The sequence below is a fragment of the Arachis ipaensis genome, chromosome B03 (genome assembly GCF_000816755.2).
Source record: "Arachis ipaensis cultivar K30076 chromosome B03, Araip1.1, whole genome shotgun sequence".
NCBI classification, from domain to species: domain Eukaryota; kingdom Viridiplantae; phylum Streptophyta; class Magnoliopsida; order Fabales; family Fabaceae; genus Arachis; species Arachis ipaensis.
Window position 1 is genome coordinate 33,500,310 of NC_029787.2, and position 17,826 is coordinate 33,518,135.

The window sequence follows — 17,826 nt, forward strand, 5'->3', positions numbered from 1 at the left end:
ATCTTCTGTTTTATTGTTAATGGACAAAATTTTAGTTAAATTAAAAGAATAATATTCAATCTCTTTTCAGTATTTTATGGAAAAAATAATTTATCAGTGTACCACCAATAAGATTTCCATAAGGATTAAAAATTATATTTTTTTTCACGTACTAGCCAATCTTAAATAAATTGCACACACTTTCATCGTCATCATTGTTTGAGTTTTCTTGCTAGGTTTTCTATCTCTTTAGTTTTTGTAGTTACTTGATCTTTCAATCTTTGAGCAGAAATATAAATTTTTCGTTTTTATAGACTAATAACAATATGAAGAATGGAATTTGTACTTCAAGAATTCTGACACTCAAATTAGAGATGTCACTCAAGAAATATTAGGGTTTGGGCTTAATAACAATGTAAACCTGAATCATTGATTGTGGTCTAGAAAGGTTAAAATAGACTTTGAAAATGTTAAAAGGATGGTAAACAACTTACTTCTCCAAGTTGCAGCATCCACATCACTAGCTTGTTTTGGCGAAGACATTTCTGTGCTGCTATTTATGTATTTTTCCCTTATCTCGGAATTTATGTCGAAAACGACATAATCATCTGTTAATTATTCACTCTTGCTATAGGTTATATTGTATGTCCAGGTCCCATATGATATGCTCTTGGTTCAGAAGAAAAAGGAGTGAGAGAGAGAGAAAGATGAAAGAAATAGTAATTAATAATAACTTGTAAATTCACTCTGTCTCCCTATCGGAAAAATTACAAAACAAAATCAGATATTACAGCGTCACCATCAAGCAGCATCATTCATTAAGGCTGATTTCATTTCGTGAAAAGATGATCAACACGGCGATGGAGTTACGGTGGCCACGCCAGTCAATGAAACTTTCCGGCCATCGTCATCAACGCCGGAATCATCCCCCTCCACGTCATCTGCCAACGTCAGCAGCTGGGCCCGCTGGGCTTCGTATTCCCATTCAGTAGTCCCAATCACATACAGCATCAGCCCCGCGCAACAGACCTGAGCCGACAGCAGGCCCAGCCAAAGCCCGCGAAACCCAACATCCAGCCAGAACCCAAGCCCAACCGCCACAGGCATCCCCACCAAATAAAATGCGCTCAAGTTGACGTTAGCCGCCATGCTGGGCCGTGCCGTCCCCCTCACCACCCCGCATCCCACCGTCTGCGGGCAGTTCCCAATCTCGCACAGCCCGAGAATTGGCAGCGCCGCCGACGTCAGCCGCAGGATATCCTCGTCAGTGGTAAACATCCTCCCCCATATGTGCCTCATCGCGGTGGCAAAAACCATGGCCGAGAAGCCCATCATGGCAGAGAGGAAAACGGAAACCACGGCAGAGAGCTTAGCTCTGAATGGGCGGTTGGCGCCGAGCTCGTTTCCCACCCGAGTGGAGACAGCGAACCCTAAGGAGGAAGGGAACACGTAGATGAAGGAAGTGGTTTGGATGAGCACACCCATGGAAGCGACGGTTGCGGTGGGGTCCATGAGGAGCCCGCAGAGGACGATCATTATCTCGTACCACCACCACTCGAGGCAAACGGAGAGGCAGCTAGGAGCGGCGAGACGGAGGAGGGGCTTCCAGCCGGCGAGGCAGTCGCGGGTGGGCGGGGACCACGTGGGGCGGTGGAGGCCGGAGAGCCAGACGCGTCCGACGAGGGAGAGGAGGATGGAGAGGTTGGAGGCGGCGGAGGCAGCAGCAACACCCGCGACGCCGAAGCGGAGGCGCGTGACGAGGATATAGTTGAAGGGGAGGTGGAGGAGGGTGCCAGCGAGGGAGGCTTGGGTGAGAGGGTGGGTGATGCCCTGCGCGCGAAGGTAAATGCGGATTGGGTGGAGGAATGAGTTTGTTACGAGGTCAGGGAGGGAGAAGAGGAGGTAGGTGCGTGCCAGGGTGGCGATGTCAGGGTGCTGGTGGAGGGAGCGGAGGATGGCGGAGATATTGAGCCAGAGGAGGGAGATTGGTAAGGAGGAGAGGAGGAGGAAGATGATGCAGCGGTGGAGTGTGAGGGAGAGTAGCTTTGGGCGGTTGGCCCCGAAGGCCTGGGAACAGAGTGGCTCCATGCCGAGGGCGAGGCCGGAGAGGACGGAGTAGCCGGTGATGTTGGCGAGAGCGATGGCGAGGGAGCCTGCTGCGAGCTGGAGGTCTCCGAGGTGGCCGAGGAAGAGCATGGAGACGATGGAGCGGGAGTAGAAAATGAGGGCTGTGAGTGCGATGGGGAAGGCCAAGAGAAGGAGGGATTTGAGTTCTTCCATGATTTCTGAGAAGCATGATGATGAGGTGTTTTCTTTGTCCTCAATGAAGCTGTAGTGGTAATCGTGCTCTGTTTTAGTACTCTCCATTCTGTGCTGCACCTAGCTATGAAGATCCAATGCAACTTGTGTTAATGTGGCATGGTACGGTGTATTCTGCAGAGATACTCTCGTAAAGAGCACTCTGTTTTTTGTATTTTCAATTGCAAATCAGAGCCACAGTGGGTGTGACTCTCAGTGGCAATGCAACCCAAGCAGAGACCTGCCCATGTATAAATAGACCACAATTTCTTAGTTGCCCCTCACAACAACATCTTCTGTGTCTCTCTTCTGGGTCCACCACCACTATTTCTCTTTATTGTGTTTCTTTCCTCATGCTAATACTATTCCCCTGTTAACATATTATAAAGTATTTATTTAACATTTTTTATATATTTTGTTATTAATAATAATTATATTATTATTATTTAAATCAACCAAATAATTATTACAAATCTTTATATATAACTATAATGATTATTGAAGGATACTTTAGTTAAATAGAATAAAATGTATGTTATTTTAATCTTGTAGGAGAGAAAAGTATACATTTTATAATTAGATGAAAAAAATTGTTATTAAGACATATCATAGAAGAAGGGAGTGTCATCTTCTCAAAGAAATACTCTTTAATTTATGTTAAAACATCTTCAAAAGTTTTTACTTTTTAGTTTCTATATGTATTCATATCATATAACCCTTATTGATAGAACATATTTATTTGATACCATGTTACATATACTGATATACAAGATAAATTGTTAATTATGTTACACTACTGTTGATACATATGGCTTTCATTTAATTTTCTCGATTATTAATAGGATATTTTAAGGTATGTTTGATTTTTGGAGACATGAAACACAACGAATCTTACTCTTACGTAAATCGATCAATATAAATACATATGTATTTTATATATATGATAGAAATATTTTTTATTTTATATGTTTATAATACATTATTCTCGTATTAATTTATTGCATTTATTTTTTATGAATTCAACATATATTTCCCAAAAGAAAGCTAATCCGTTTGAAGGGAAAAAAAATTAAAGAAACATTAAAATTATTAGGGTAAAAAAAAAACAATAAGGACGTGGTCGAGTTGAGGAACTGATGAACTGAAAGGTTGACACACATGTCAGCTTACATGCTTGTGCATCAGTGCATTACTCCTTGTTTCTGACATTATATTTGTTCTTACCTTTACAATCCTCAAAACTTATGATCACCCTTTTAATACCTTATCTTTTTTTTTTTGGGAAAAAAAAAAGCAAAATACAAATATTATTATTTGCGTAAAAGTTTGAGTTTAAGAATTGTAAGTAATACGTCACGACGTCAATTTAATGATTCTGTAGCAACAATTTCCCAAAATTGAATTGTTATTTGGCTCTTGTGACTTGTGAGTTGTGATATATGCATGCCCGGCAATGCTGCTCCTTGCTCCCCCTTCACATATAGGTAACTGCGTTTTCAAAATAACAAAATCTTACTTGCTAATTATTTAACGGAAAAGTATAGGTAACCAACAAAATTTTTGAATAATGTGTAAATAATGTGAATTAATAGGGTTAAAAGAGTAAATTTAATTAGTAGCATTAAATTAGAGTGTAATATATTTTCATTTAATTAGTAATTATTCATATTGTTCAAAATTTTTATTGTTCCTAGCACTCCCCTGATTTAATTTATTCCTCTTAAGTTTTTAGGTTATAACGTGCGATACAGTTACTTGTATATGGAAAATAAAAGCGCCAAATTAAATTACTACTATTTACTGACTTAGGTGCCATTATTATATTCCTCGTTAACGCATCATGCATATAGTACCGGTAAACGAGTGAATAATGGTAGAAGTGTCAGTAAATGATCAAATTTATTTTTGAAAAAATATTTATATTAATTTTTGTTGGTGATATTAAAATTTGTTGATAGGATATGTTAAGTGAGATTATACTAATTAAACTGCACACATATCAGTTCTAATTTATTTGCTAACATGATAAGGTATTAAGGTATAATTTACTAAAACTTTTTGAAGAAATATTTGTTTTTTAAAGGCACAAATTTTTTATTTTGTATTTGATAAATAAAAAATATGTATTTGTGTTTACATCTTTTAAGAAACTTAAAATTTTTAAAAATAAATTTAATTAAAAAATATTTCAAACATTAATTTAAAACACAAGTGATCTCTAGGAACAAATTTTATCATATAGCCATCGATCTATCTGTTGGATAAGTCTAGACATAGCATTTGACTTATTGAATGATAAAAAAGTCATCTTCGAAACATTACTAGCATCTGATGACTTTGCTACTCCGCTTATAATATTAACGAATCCAATCGTACCTAAGATTGGTTTTGACTTTCAATAACTTAATTGCTAATGACACTCGAAAACGTTTTCACGGCCTGCATAGTTACCAGATCGGGTTCAAATGCAACTCTGATATTGTTTTTTGGCTTCAAAATCTTAATGAGCATGTACAGTCACGCCGTTTCTAAAGAGAAAACAAATTAAACACATGATAATAAATAGATGAAAATTTAGTTGCAGTTGATGGTTGAGAATTGTTAAATAATTTGATAAATTTAATTAAATTATCATCTGACGATTCTCAGCTATCTCAATACTATTAAATGATAATTTAATTAAATATGTTAAATTATATAATAATTTTTTATTATTAATTTTACATAAAACTAGGCGTATAAATTTTCACCATAAATTAAAATGCAATAATTAGTCTTTGACTAGTAAGAATTTCCAATTGCAAAATCTGTCAATCAGCATTTCGCTTTTCATATGAATTACTATGCTATTTAATTTTGATTGGAAAAATATAGGTAACCAATAATATTTTTGAATAATGTGTAAACAATGTGAATTAATAGGGTTAAAAGAGTAAATTTAATTAATAACATTAAATTAGAGTATAATATATTTTCATTTGATTGGTAGTTATTTATACTGTTTAAAATAGTCGTTGTTTACCTAGCACTTCCCATTTTAATTTGATTATCCATCGGTTGTCGGTTCAATAGCAAAGGAACGGCATTTAAACAAAAAAAAATCTCATGCCATTGATTAACAAAATTAAACTTTCAAAGTAAATTTAAAATTCTTTATTGTGTTTTTTTAATTAGGGTTTTATCATTATACTTCTTTAAAAAAATAAAATCAATCTGAATAGCTAGAAGTTATTGTTTCTTTTGAGTAACTTAACACGCTATTAAATCATCTTTATTTATTATAGCTCAAACAGGACTTAAAATATATAAAGGAGAATTTGTATAATATATACCAATTTGTCTCATTGTGCGTATGGTTTATTGATATGAATCTCTTTCGCACCTATGTTAATGTGTATATATTGGGTTTTGTAAAAATTTCATTGTTAAAAAATTATATTTATTTTAGATAAATTTATCATCAAATTATCCATAGTATACTCGTGAGCCGTTCGCTAATATGAAATTTTCTCCAATTTTAAAGTTTTTTTAAAATAAAAATTATCATCTAAAAAATCAAGAAGCCTAAGTAAAAGATGTTATAAGTTAAAAAAAAGTTATTTGAAAATAGAAATTAGATAAATTGTGATTAGTGAGAGTAACAGAAAAGAGAGAAAGCAGAACAGCCAAAACAGGTCCAATCAATGGAGTATTGGAGTGGGTAGATCTATCACTTTCATCCCACTTCTCTTCTTCTTTCCAATTCAAACCTTCTCCTGTAGTCTTGGACCATCAACCCGCCTCACGAGATTATGGTGGAAATATGTAGAGACGCAGAAAGACGCCGAAGAGCAACCATTGAACGACATCATGAGAACTAGCAATATATTCTTCAGGAGGGATCAGGAGTGCACGAGAAAACAGGGAACACAATCTAACAAAATTGTTCAGTAAGCACTCTTCTTACAATCCATTATATTGCTTTTCCAAATTAAATCTTAATTATGCTTGTCATGGATTCAAATTCGATCTGATTGGATCTTTATTTAGGGTGAATGATGAAGTCCTAAATGAAGCTAAAAGAATTTGGATGAAGAGAAGCTTATTGGTAAAGATATCGCTATTGTAAATAAAGAGAGTCTTGCTGATGAAGCTAACAAAAAAGAAGCTAAGGGATAAGATACTTTGCTAATTTACTGAATTTTCTAGATTGATGATAATATGTTTATGCATTATCTAAATTTTTTGAATGAACATCCTGATTTCCTACTCAATTCTTTAATTATTTTTTATTATTTTGGTTTGTTAATATTTTGTTGCTTATTATGAATTTAGTATTAAAAAAACAAATTCTGTGATTTTTCTAAAGGTAATTTTTGATATTATTGTAGTTATATTAATCATGAGATGTCTAGCTCCTAATTGTTTTAACATTATTAATGGGAAAAGTTGAATCGCTGGACAATGAGTTCATGAGGCTAACAAAGTGTTGTACTATATGTCAATTTTACAAATTATTTTAATATGGAAATAGAGATGGTATTTTGGTTGAATATTGATATTTGAGGTGTATTATAGTATTGTGAAAATCATTCAACAAGTTCCTCACGTGTTTCAATACGCTCTCCATGTGTTGGCCAATATGTTGCCACGTGTCCAACACGCCCCCACGTGTTGGTCAGGATGCTGCCACGTGTCCAACATGCTCCCCACGTGTTGCAACACGCCTCCACGTGTTGACTTCTCACCTACAAAATCTACCAATCTGTAATTACACCAAATAATCCCATTTCAAAAAAAAAAAACACCAATATTTCTTCCATATAAAAAAAATCAGCCTCAAACAATAATATCATCGAAAGCTTTTTTTTTTGGACGCAATTCTGGGCTAAGATAAGGATTTTTTTTTATTTAAATTAAATAAATATATAAATTATAAAAATACACAAAATGTGAGGTATTTATAAAAATGCATACTCTTACGTATTTCGAATGCTGAGAGATAAGTTAAAAATTAAATAAATATATCTTAGCATCTGAGAACCTGTGCTGTGACCGGGTGACGCCGAGACATATCCTAGGTGCACCTGGGATATGTGTTATTAAAGAGATCGACTCCTGAGCACCCGAGATATGTGACAACTTAGAATGTGGTCTTAGAACTCAAGATATATACGATTCTCTAGATGGTGTCTTAGCATCCGAGATATAGCCAATTATGTAATTTGGTTCTCATAAGTGCAAGCAGACGAGAGGGACAACAGCCCTCCATGTATAAATCTTCACGTCACTCATAAGTCAGTCAGGCGTAGTCTGACATAGCTAGAAATTCTCGTATGGTGTACATCAAAGATGTTCACATAGTGTTAAAGTACCATAATTAAGAACGACATATGAATGCATGAAATAATATAGAAACCAAAAAAGGTCATACCTGGTCAAATGTGAGGCCATTGATATGACGATGTAAAATCTGGATCTTGCCATCATGACGATCTCTACTTTGTTGCCCTAATCCTGCCAACCTACGCAAAATAAAAACATTTGAACAAAATTTAATTAATTATATTAATTAACACGCATTCAATGTCTACTACTTGTTAAATTAAAAATTATTCATAATATGTACATACCTAGCTGCAAGTGGGAACCTGACGACGTCATATCCCACCGGACTAAAACACGGAAATCCATGGTAAATCCAGGACACAAGAAACGGCATGCAACTCGCAATGTCGGTCACATCACGTCCTGCCGTGGTGCACAGTAAGTGGTACGTATGACAGAGTAGTGTAGACCCCATCACAACTGGCTGCAACGATGGAAATCCTCCAACAGCGGTAGCCATCTCAAAGGGACAAGTGTAGTAGTCTTGTGCATGAATAGAAACCCCCCAATAAGCATCATCAAGTAGCACCGGGCGTACTGACAGAGCATATTCGGAGTTGCCCCAGCTGGAATGTGTGAAACTCTATCCCTCAACCAGGTCATCCTCACCCCAAAAACCTACTTTCCTCCCTCTGGCTGTGGTGGCGGCCTGACGCCAAGTAAATCCTCAACCCACTCCTACGTGAGGTGTCCATGCCATCGTTGAAAGTCTCTGGTATAACCCCCAATCGGTTCTCTATCAGTGTGCAGACCAATGTAGTAGGTAACATCATGGAGCGTAATGCTGACCTCACCCCATGGAAGGTGGAACGTATGGGTCTCAAGCTTCCACCACTGGACAAATGCAGAGATTAAGGAATTGTCAAACATAAAATTTCTCAACCCTACTACATACCCAAATCTCACCTCCCAAATCTAAGACAGTAGGATGTTCGGCAAGAGGAGACCCAGTATCACACGGCATGGTAACAGTAACCGTGATCTCTGCAATATCTATAACATACACTCTCGCATATTAATCTCGTCTAAACCATTAATTGTGTTTAACCATTACTAAAAATTTTAAACCAAGTAGATAAACATCGATAATAAATGCAACAGATACAATACGAATGTCTATCAAGCAATATGTAAAAAAATTAAATCATTCATGTTGCACTATTTTAACCTGAATGTCACATTTGGGCATGATTTCAATTAATTACCTATTAATTTCACTATAATTAATAGTTATCTATTTTATTTATTTAAGTTACAATCAATTATACAAAATATCAAAACTTATTATACCTTACTATATATATATATTGCCTAACTTTGTCTAGTCACTAAATCCTACCACATTAACTAAGTTATTAAAATGGTTAAATACTATTTTCGTCCTTAAGGTCTGGGGTGAAAATCAAAATCGTCTCCGACCTTTTTTTATTATTAAAATCATCCCCAACATTACAAAACGTTATAAAATCGTCCTTTTGTCCATAAATAAAATTTTTCGGACAATTTTGCCCTTAAACAAAAATTAAAAAGTCTCTCCACCTTCACCACTACCCTCTGCATTATCATCACCATCACCGTCGCTACACCATAACCACCAACAATCCAACAACACCAACAGCAACAATAAAAAATAAATCAACAAAAATTTCAAATTAAACAATTCAGCAATCATCAACTATAATTTCATATCCAAAATTAGCAACAACATAAATTAAAAAATTTAAAAAAGAACTCATGTTCTTAAAAAAAAAAAAAGAAGAAGAGAGAAAGAGAACAACGCGAAGAAACTGGGAACAAGAACTCAAAATTGCAGTATCTCACATCACAAAATAGAAGCAACGGATTAATTTTGAGTTAACCAACATGATCTCACTAACGAAGCTATTATCCACTGCCACCAAAAATAGCCTTGAGCTTCTTCACTTCAGAAAGATCAAGTAACGTATTCTTGGTGATCAAATCAGAATTCAAGTTGCTACCAAATAATGCAACATCAAGAACAGACATCATCACCATTCATATATAACAGAAGCCTCATCATTCTCCTCTTCACCTTCCTCACCCCACCACCTCCACTGCCATAACAGAACCCACCACCACCCCCACTATCATCATCAACACCAGAACCCACCACCACCCCCACCTCAGAAAATCATAACTCAGAATAATCAACAAATTCACCTTGAACAATAATCAACAAATTCAGCAACAACAATATTCCAAATTTAAGCCAAATCACAAAAAATTAAATTATAGATATTCCATAACAAATTCTAGAAAAAATTCAGAAATTCTACAACAAAAATCCAGTTCAAAGAAGAAGAAGAAGAAGAAGAAGAAGAAGAAGAAGAAGAAGAAGAAGAAGAAGAAGAAGAAGAGGGCGGTGAGGGCAAGGAGGAGGAACAGTGGCGGATCACAGGCGGCAGGACGGCGGTGCGGCGGTGCAGCGGTGCGGCGGTGCGGCGGTATTCTCTATATCCCTTTCTTTCCTTTCTTTTTTATTTATTTTATATTATAAATTTTTCAATGAGGGGTAGTTTGGTAATTAAAAAAAATAAAATTGATAAAAAGGATAATTTTAAAGCATTTTTTAACGTTGAGGATGATTTTAATAAGGAAAAAAGGTCGGGGACGATTTTGATTTTCGCCCCTTACCTTAGGGACGATTTTAGTACTTAACCCTTACTAAAACCTAAACATATAAACTAATTATTTACTGAAAATAAAACAAGGAAAAACTACTAACCTTAAAATCTAAAGTTCCAGCCACGTGCCAAGTAGCATTCAGTCTATTAATGTCTCCATCGCGGACATATTCTCGGGGGCCATATTTGTAACACCCTAATTAGCCTAAGCCTTACCTCGCGTCGTAAAGCCAAGGTCAATCAGAGATTACGACAGTTCTAAACTCATACATAATATATATATAGAAAGAATAGTATAATCTAGAAGCCCGATGAAAGATATAGCTCAAAAACAGAATTTCGAAGCACAAACGTACTAACGGAGCTACTAGCTTAAGGCATAAGAAACAAAGAAGATATAACAAAAGATAAGTATATAATATCATAGGGAACTAGTCACGACTCGCGGAGTTTAAGCCGGCTAGCCATATACTGATATACAAAACCATACAGTGAAAACAGCTTATACAAGTTTTGTTCTCTCAAATACATGCCTCTAGGCAAAACAAAATACAAAAGGAGAGATGTATAAACAAAATAAACCAAAAAGAACTCCAAAATGATCCAAGATTCTCCGCTCCTGTCACCAACCAAAGCAACTCACCAAGGTGGGTTGCGACCTGCATCTGAAAAACACAACAACAATATGGTATGAGAACCGGCGGTTCTCAGTATGGTAACAGTTCCCAGTGATATAGGATATAAGACCCCGGGACGCCAAAGGTAATCCTAAGCTTCATATCAATCACAAGATTCAACTTAAAGCATTCTAAAACATTTAAGCATAATATACCAACTTGACTTAAATAAACCAGGTTATCTATCTTAAGGGATTTCTATTCTAACCAAACACCACTGTCCCACAGCCTTCACCAACCGATCCTCCATGCGATCCCATCGCCACCGCCTTCCGAACCTTCTCAATCCCAGCAGAAAACACAGATAATGTTCAAAGCAAGTAAAGCACAAGTATTAGCATATATGGCAAATAATTCAGATAGCAAGCAAGCATGTTATTCAATTAGGCAAACCATCAAAAGTAGACAAAGCAAACAAGCAGATAGAAAATGCATATGATGAATGCCTGCCCTACTGGCTGTGATATCACATTGTCGGTTCAACTGCCAACTCGACACATCTCCATGGAGACGTCGCCCTTCGGATTTCTCATATGGGAACCCCCGAGATATAGTGCCCGGATCACTGTCCAGGTACCGGCGCCTGCTCGCCCTATAGATCCTAAGGGATGCGAGCGGGATATTCTTGCCTCAGACCTCACATTTCAACGTAAGCGGGATTAACCACCATCCTTACGCCGCCGCCGCTACCTCGACAGGCGGGATTAACCACCGTCCCTGCTAGGCGCATAGCGTCTCAAAATATCATGTAAAAATATTATTTCAATGGTTTTCAAAAGTATTTTCAGCATACATAGATCCACCACTTCAATCCGAGTCCCCGACTCATCTCAACCACTGTCCCTTTATAACTCAGTTTCCAAATACCAAAAGTCTATCATTCCTCATCTCATATACCAATCATCCTTCACCTAACGTCAAACCATTCTCAGCACGCCAGAAACCTAGGCCTCCATTTTCTAATTTACCTTAAAATCATGTACTAGAGCCCTTAATTTATATCCCATGTTCTAATACTCAAAACTAGGCCCAAACGTCTTAAAATGCTGTTATAGAAGTTTACAACTTTGTTGAAAAGGCAAAATAGTTGAAAACAAATAAATTTTTGAGAAACAGGACGTGTGCACCCGCATATATCAGAAGTAATGAAATTCTACAACTTTGGAAAATTTCATATTTTTAACACCAACTTTGAATGATCATAACTTCCTCTTCCAAATTCCAATTTTTTACAAACTTTATATCGATTCGAACAGTTTTCAATAAGCTTTAATGCTAAACTAATTTCAATAGATTTTGAAAATCAAGGCATAAGTTATGATTAGACAAAGTTCACCAAAAGTCAACTTTTACCAAGACTCACAAGAATCTCAATTTACCAACTTTCATAACCCAATCCAACCAAAACCACATCAATTCTATCACATATTAGAATTTACCATTTTCCATATCCAATTTACCACTCCACCATATATAATCATCAATTCTCACTATCAAATACATAATAATGCCCTTACTAACCATCATCATTATTAATTTCAACATCAAACTCCAACATCATACTATCAACATCAATATAACCATTTATCAACAATCCCAACACTCACCTTCAATTACCAAAAATATCAATATTTATCATCCATTATCAACTACATCAACAAACCCTCATCAACAACAATAAATCATACATCCCTCATCAACCTGTATAATCATTAAATTCCAATAACATCATTATTCATCATCAATCATTAACTACCAACAATTCTCCATAATCATCTTTAATCACAATATTCCAATGATACCAACAATTAACATCAATTTACACATAATTATTCATACACCAACAACATTCAATCCTATCTTAGGGTCAACTAGCCTAAGTGTCCATGAATATTATATACTACATAGAGAAAACCAAAACCATACCTTGGCCGATTCCCTTTATGCACCCAAACTCAAAATGAGCGCCAACAAGCTTCCAACTACAATCCAAGCTTTCAAATCCACTCCAACAAGCACAAATAAGTTCCAAAAGCTCCCAAAGCCACAATAATCAAACTATATACATATAAATCACCACAAATCAACCTAGGGTTCAACATAAGCATAATCTCACAAGGGTTTAAGAGCTTTTACCTTTCCCAACAGATTTGATAACACAAATCCAAAGCTAAGCAAGGATTAGAGCAAACCTAAACATCCAAAATCACAAAAACCCATTTAACCCAAAACTCTAATAAAATCCGAAATTTTGAAGAGAGAAACTGGGAAGATTTCGTGATTACCTTGAGGGTTTCTTGGGTGAGTTTTGTAGAGCTCTTCACAAGAAACGCGTAGCCACAAACGGTGCAGCGATCGGAGCTCCGTAGCTCAAGATATGAGCTTGGGAAGTTTGAAGTGAATAGTAACAATGGTGAAAAGCTCTCACCTCTCTCCTCACTTCAGCTGCTGTTGTGTTTAGGTTACGAGGGTGAAAGTGGCTGAAATGGGTTCATTTAAGTGTATTTATATGTTGGGCTTGGGCCCAACTTGGGTCCGGTCCAATCCGTTAGCGTTTTTAGCCCGTTTGGCCTAATTTCGGGTCAAATCTTTAAAATTAAAGCCCGGTTTTCCATTTCTAATGTTTTTCTAAGGTTTTTTTTTTACGGTTTTCACTTTTCTCGTGCGGTACCACGCAGACTTGAACCGGTTCAACTGCCGGTTCGTAATTTTTTACGGTTTTTCGTAGAAAGCACATTTTCTGACTCAGAAAGACTCACTGAGTCCAAAAATCACCTTTAAATCCTCAAATTCTCTCTCTAACTTTTTGGAATCTAATTTGGGCAATTAATCACTTAATTAACCAGTTGATTAGTTGCGGTTCTTACAATATTTACTTAAGAAACTCAAACTTAAGCGTTTAGAAACTAACAAAATTCTTAAAAACTATTCAAATGTATAGCAATATCGGCTGCTATGACCTTATATATGCGTTCGAGCATCTCGGATGTTGAGACCCAAATTAGGTAAATTGTATATATCTCGGGTACTGAGACCCCTTTCTCAGTTGCCACATATCTCGGGTGCTCAGTCTCCGATCTCGATAATAACATATATCCCAAGTGCACCTTTGGATATGTCTGGCGTCGCCCGATCACAATACGGGGTCTCAGACGCTGAGATACATTCAATGTTTAACTTATCCCTCAGTATCCAAAATGTGTAAGAGTACACATTTTTGTAAATACTTCATATTTTATGTATTTCTGTAAATTATATATTTATTTAAATTAAATTAAAAAATCCGTTATATATTACTGTTTTGGACAAAAGAGAACATAACCAACCAAGTGATTAAGGTCATAATCGATCTCATGGGATAATGACCAGATACCACAAACGAATATGCCACCATATTCTGTAACCGCCAAATTCTGGCAAATAATGCGCCATGATAAGTACTTAATGCCGGAAAAACGGCAGCCCCAAGGGGCAAAGACCACCAGGTAAACAAACGAAAAACTCGCTTTACTACCTCGCACACTACTGACTTTAGCATCGGAGAGTCTTGCAGGTTGCCCACCTGACCTGGTTCTGCGTCTGACAAAGTTGGGATCTCTTACCTCCACCTCCTCAATCAAGCATGTACCTAGAGAACAAAATACTCGTGCTGATATGTTATCCAAACTTGCAAGTATTAAGCCTTGATCGAAAAATTGTAGTTTAATACAGGAGGTGCTTGCAGAGCCCACTGTAACGAAACTCGATATTTTGACCTTGTGTTCATCTACTTAGGGGTGTTCAAAATCGATCCAGACCGAGAAAAACTGAACTAACCATGAACAAAAAAAAATATATTTTACTATTTTTTTGCAGTTCGGTTCGATTTTTGGTTTTGCCATTAAAAACTCTAACCGAACCAAACCGAATCGGTCAAATAAAAACCCTAAAAAACCATTAGACCATTACCCCACCCCACTCCCATCAGATAACCTAATCACCTAACGTTCCTAACTCCTAACCTAGTGTAGCCACTCTCTCAAAGAAGCCCTATTACCCCAACCCCTCCCAGCCCTTCCCAGCCCTGCCTTCTAGCGCTTCGCAGCCCTTCCCAGCAATGCTAGACCAGCCTTCCAGCAGCGCCAGACCATCCACCCAGCAACAACGTTCAGCCCCTTCCAGCAGCGTGAACCGACAAACCCAGCGCCTCCCAGTAGCGCCAGACCAGCCACACAGCAGCGACGTTCAGCCCTTCCCAGCAGTGCAAACCGGCGAACCCAGCCCCTTACAGCACCTCCCAGCACCGAACACCAAATATGGGGATTCCAAGTCAGGTATTAATTTGAATAATTTATGTCCTATGTTCAGTGTATTTTTGTTTGAATTTATGGTAATTGTTAATTTTATTTTGTTTGAATTTCTATTTTTGTTCAAATAATTTTTGTTCTAACTTCTATGTTTAGTGTATTTTTGTTTGAATTTCTGGTAATGTTTAATAATTTTATTTTGTTTGAATTTCTGCTTTTATTTGAATAATTTCTATTCTAACTTCAAAGTATTTGTAATTGCTATAATTTTGTTTGTTGTTCAATGTATAATTTTAGTGTATATTTATTGCAGATTGTTGTTAATTGTTTAATTTATTTGTTGTTGATTTACTAAAATTGCTTTTGAATATTGTTCACTATTTAATTTATTTGTTCTTGATTTAATGAAATTGCTTCTGATTGTTATTCTGTTATTCACTGTTCATTGTCCAATGTATTGTTCAATGTTCAAGCTTAGAGGATATGTCCTTAACATAGAAAGCTCTTCCCTAAGCCTCAGGTTTTGTTTTGTTTTATTTTTTGTTCTGATTCTATTTTTTTAAAATTCTGGTTTAGTCTTCTTATTGATTTTAATTTGTAATGAACACTTAGTTGGCTTGTTCTTGATTTTATGTTTGAGTTGTTGATTCTGATTTTGTTTTTTAATTCAGAACTTTTTATTCTATTTTGATTTAGGTTAATTTTGATTTAGAGTTGGTTCTGAACTTTTTGTTTACTCAATGATAATACAAAAAAGGGGAAGGTGAAAGAGGAAGAATTGGTGCACCACATGAAAATTTTTGGAATTAGTTTGGTTGTATTTTTTATTCATTTTGGTTCTATTTCTGCTTCAATCTCTTGATTTTTCTGAGTCAGGTTAATTATCTAATTTGAATTTGTAGTTGGGTGTTCTAATTTATGTTGTTTTAATTTTTGTGTTGTTCTAATTTTGACCTATTCTAATTATTTATTCAATTTTTCTTGGATATATATTATTATCTGGTCACGGTTCTCTGCTCTTTGCTGAATTCAGTCATTAGAGATAATAATAATTGAGCTGTAAAACATAATCAGCATATAGTCAACTATGTTGCTACAGTATTCATATTTTTGTAATATGTTTTTGGAAGACAAAGCTTTAAATCACCTGATATATGTACATCGTATAGAAGTAGTGATTGATTTTTGTAATATTTTTTTGGAAGACAAAGCTTTAAATCACCTGATATATGTACATCGTATAGAAGTAGTGATTGATTGATAATAGTTGTTGCTTTTCACCACCCTTATTCTTATTGTTATGATTTATTCAATTCTTTTATTAGCTTCAATTTTGCATATTATGATTCATATGTTCGTATTATTGCTTAATTTTGTTAGGTAACTGATGAGCGGATAATTTATACGCTTTTTGGCATTGTTTTTAGGTAGTTTTTAGTATGTTTTATTTACTTTTTATTATATTTTTATTAGTTTTTATGCAAAAATCACATTTCTGGACTTTACTATGAGTTTGTGTATTTTTCTGTAATTTCAGGTATTTTCTGGCTGAAATTGAGGGACCTGAGCAAAAATCTGATTCAGAGGCTGAGAAAGGACTGCAGATGCTATTGGATTCTGACCTCCCTGCACTCAAACGCGTTTTTCTGGAGTTACAGAAGTCCAATTGGCGGTCAACTAGCCTAAGTGTCCATGAATATTATATACTACATAGAGAAAACCAAAACCATACCTTGGCCGATTCCCTTTATGCACCCAAACTCAAAATGAGCACCAACAAGCTTCCAACCACAATCCAAGCTTTCAAATCCACTCCAACAAGCACAAATAAGTTCCAAAAGCTCCCAAAGCCACAATAATCAAACTATATACATATAAATCACCACAAATCAACCTAGGGTTCAACATAAGCATAATCTCACAAGGGTTTAAGAGCTTTTACCTTTCCCAACAGATTTGATAACACAAATCCAAAGCTAAGCAAGGATTAGAGCAAACCTAAACATCCAAAATCACAAAAACCCATTTAACCCAAAACTCTAATAAAATCCGAAATTTTGAAGAGAGAAACTGGGAAGATTTCGTGATTACCTTGAGGGTTTCTTGGGTGAGTTTTGTAGAGCTCTTCACAAGAAACGCGTAGCCACAAACGGTGCAGCGATCGGAGCTCCGTAGCTCAAGATATGAGCTTGGGAAGTTTGAAGTGAATAGTAACAATGGTGAAAAGCTCTCACCTCTCTCCTCACTTCAGCTGCTGTTGTGTTTAGGTTATGAGGGTGAAAGTGGCTGAAATGGGTTCATTTAAGTGTATTTATATGTTGGGCTTGGGCCCAACTTGGGTCCGGTCCAATCCGTTAGCGTTTTTAGCCCGTTTGGCCTAATTTCGGGTCAAATCTTTAAAATTAAAGCCCGGTTTTCCATTTCTAATGTTTTTCTAAGGTTTTTTTTTTACGGTTTTCACTTTTCTCGTGCGGTACCACGCAGACTTGAACCGGTTCAACTGCCGGTTCGTAATTTTTTACGGTTTTTCGTAGAAAGCACATTTTCTGACTCAGAAAGACTCACTGAGTCCAA

General features: G+C 36.1%; 1 protein-coding gene and 2 long non-coding RNA genes across 3 annotated transcripts; 1 reads left to right on the top strand and 2 right to left on the bottom strand.

Annotated features, from left to right (window-relative positions):
* Positions 684-2,642, bottom strand: LOC107630190 (protein DETOXIFICATION 51). The gene has a single exon (XM_016333262.2). The coding sequence runs from the start codon at positions 2,344-2,346 to the stop codon at positions 829-831; it is 1,518 nt and encodes a 505-aa protein (XP_016188748.1). The 5' UTR covers positions 2,347-2,642; the 3' UTR covers positions 684-828.
* LOC110269637 lies at positions 5,886-6,628 on the top strand. Its single transcript, XR_002358405.1, has 2 exons — positions 5,886-6,206; positions 6,307-6,628. It is a non-coding gene; the product is annotated as an uncharacterized LOC110269637 (long non-coding RNA).
* Positions 10,611-17,574, bottom strand: LOC107634347. The gene is made up of 4 exons (XR_001618856.2): positions 17,344-17,574; positions 17,195-17,250; positions 16,985-17,116; positions 10,611-10,954 (listed from the first exon to the last, which is right to left on the bottom strand). It is a non-coding gene; the product is annotated as an uncharacterized LOC107634347 (long non-coding RNA).

What these genes read in the sequence shown, in the direction of transcription:
- LOC107630190 (XM_016333262.2), bottom strand. Translation starts at nt 2,346, where the DNA reads ATGGAGAGTACTAAAACAGAGCACGATTACCACTACAGCTTCATTGAG.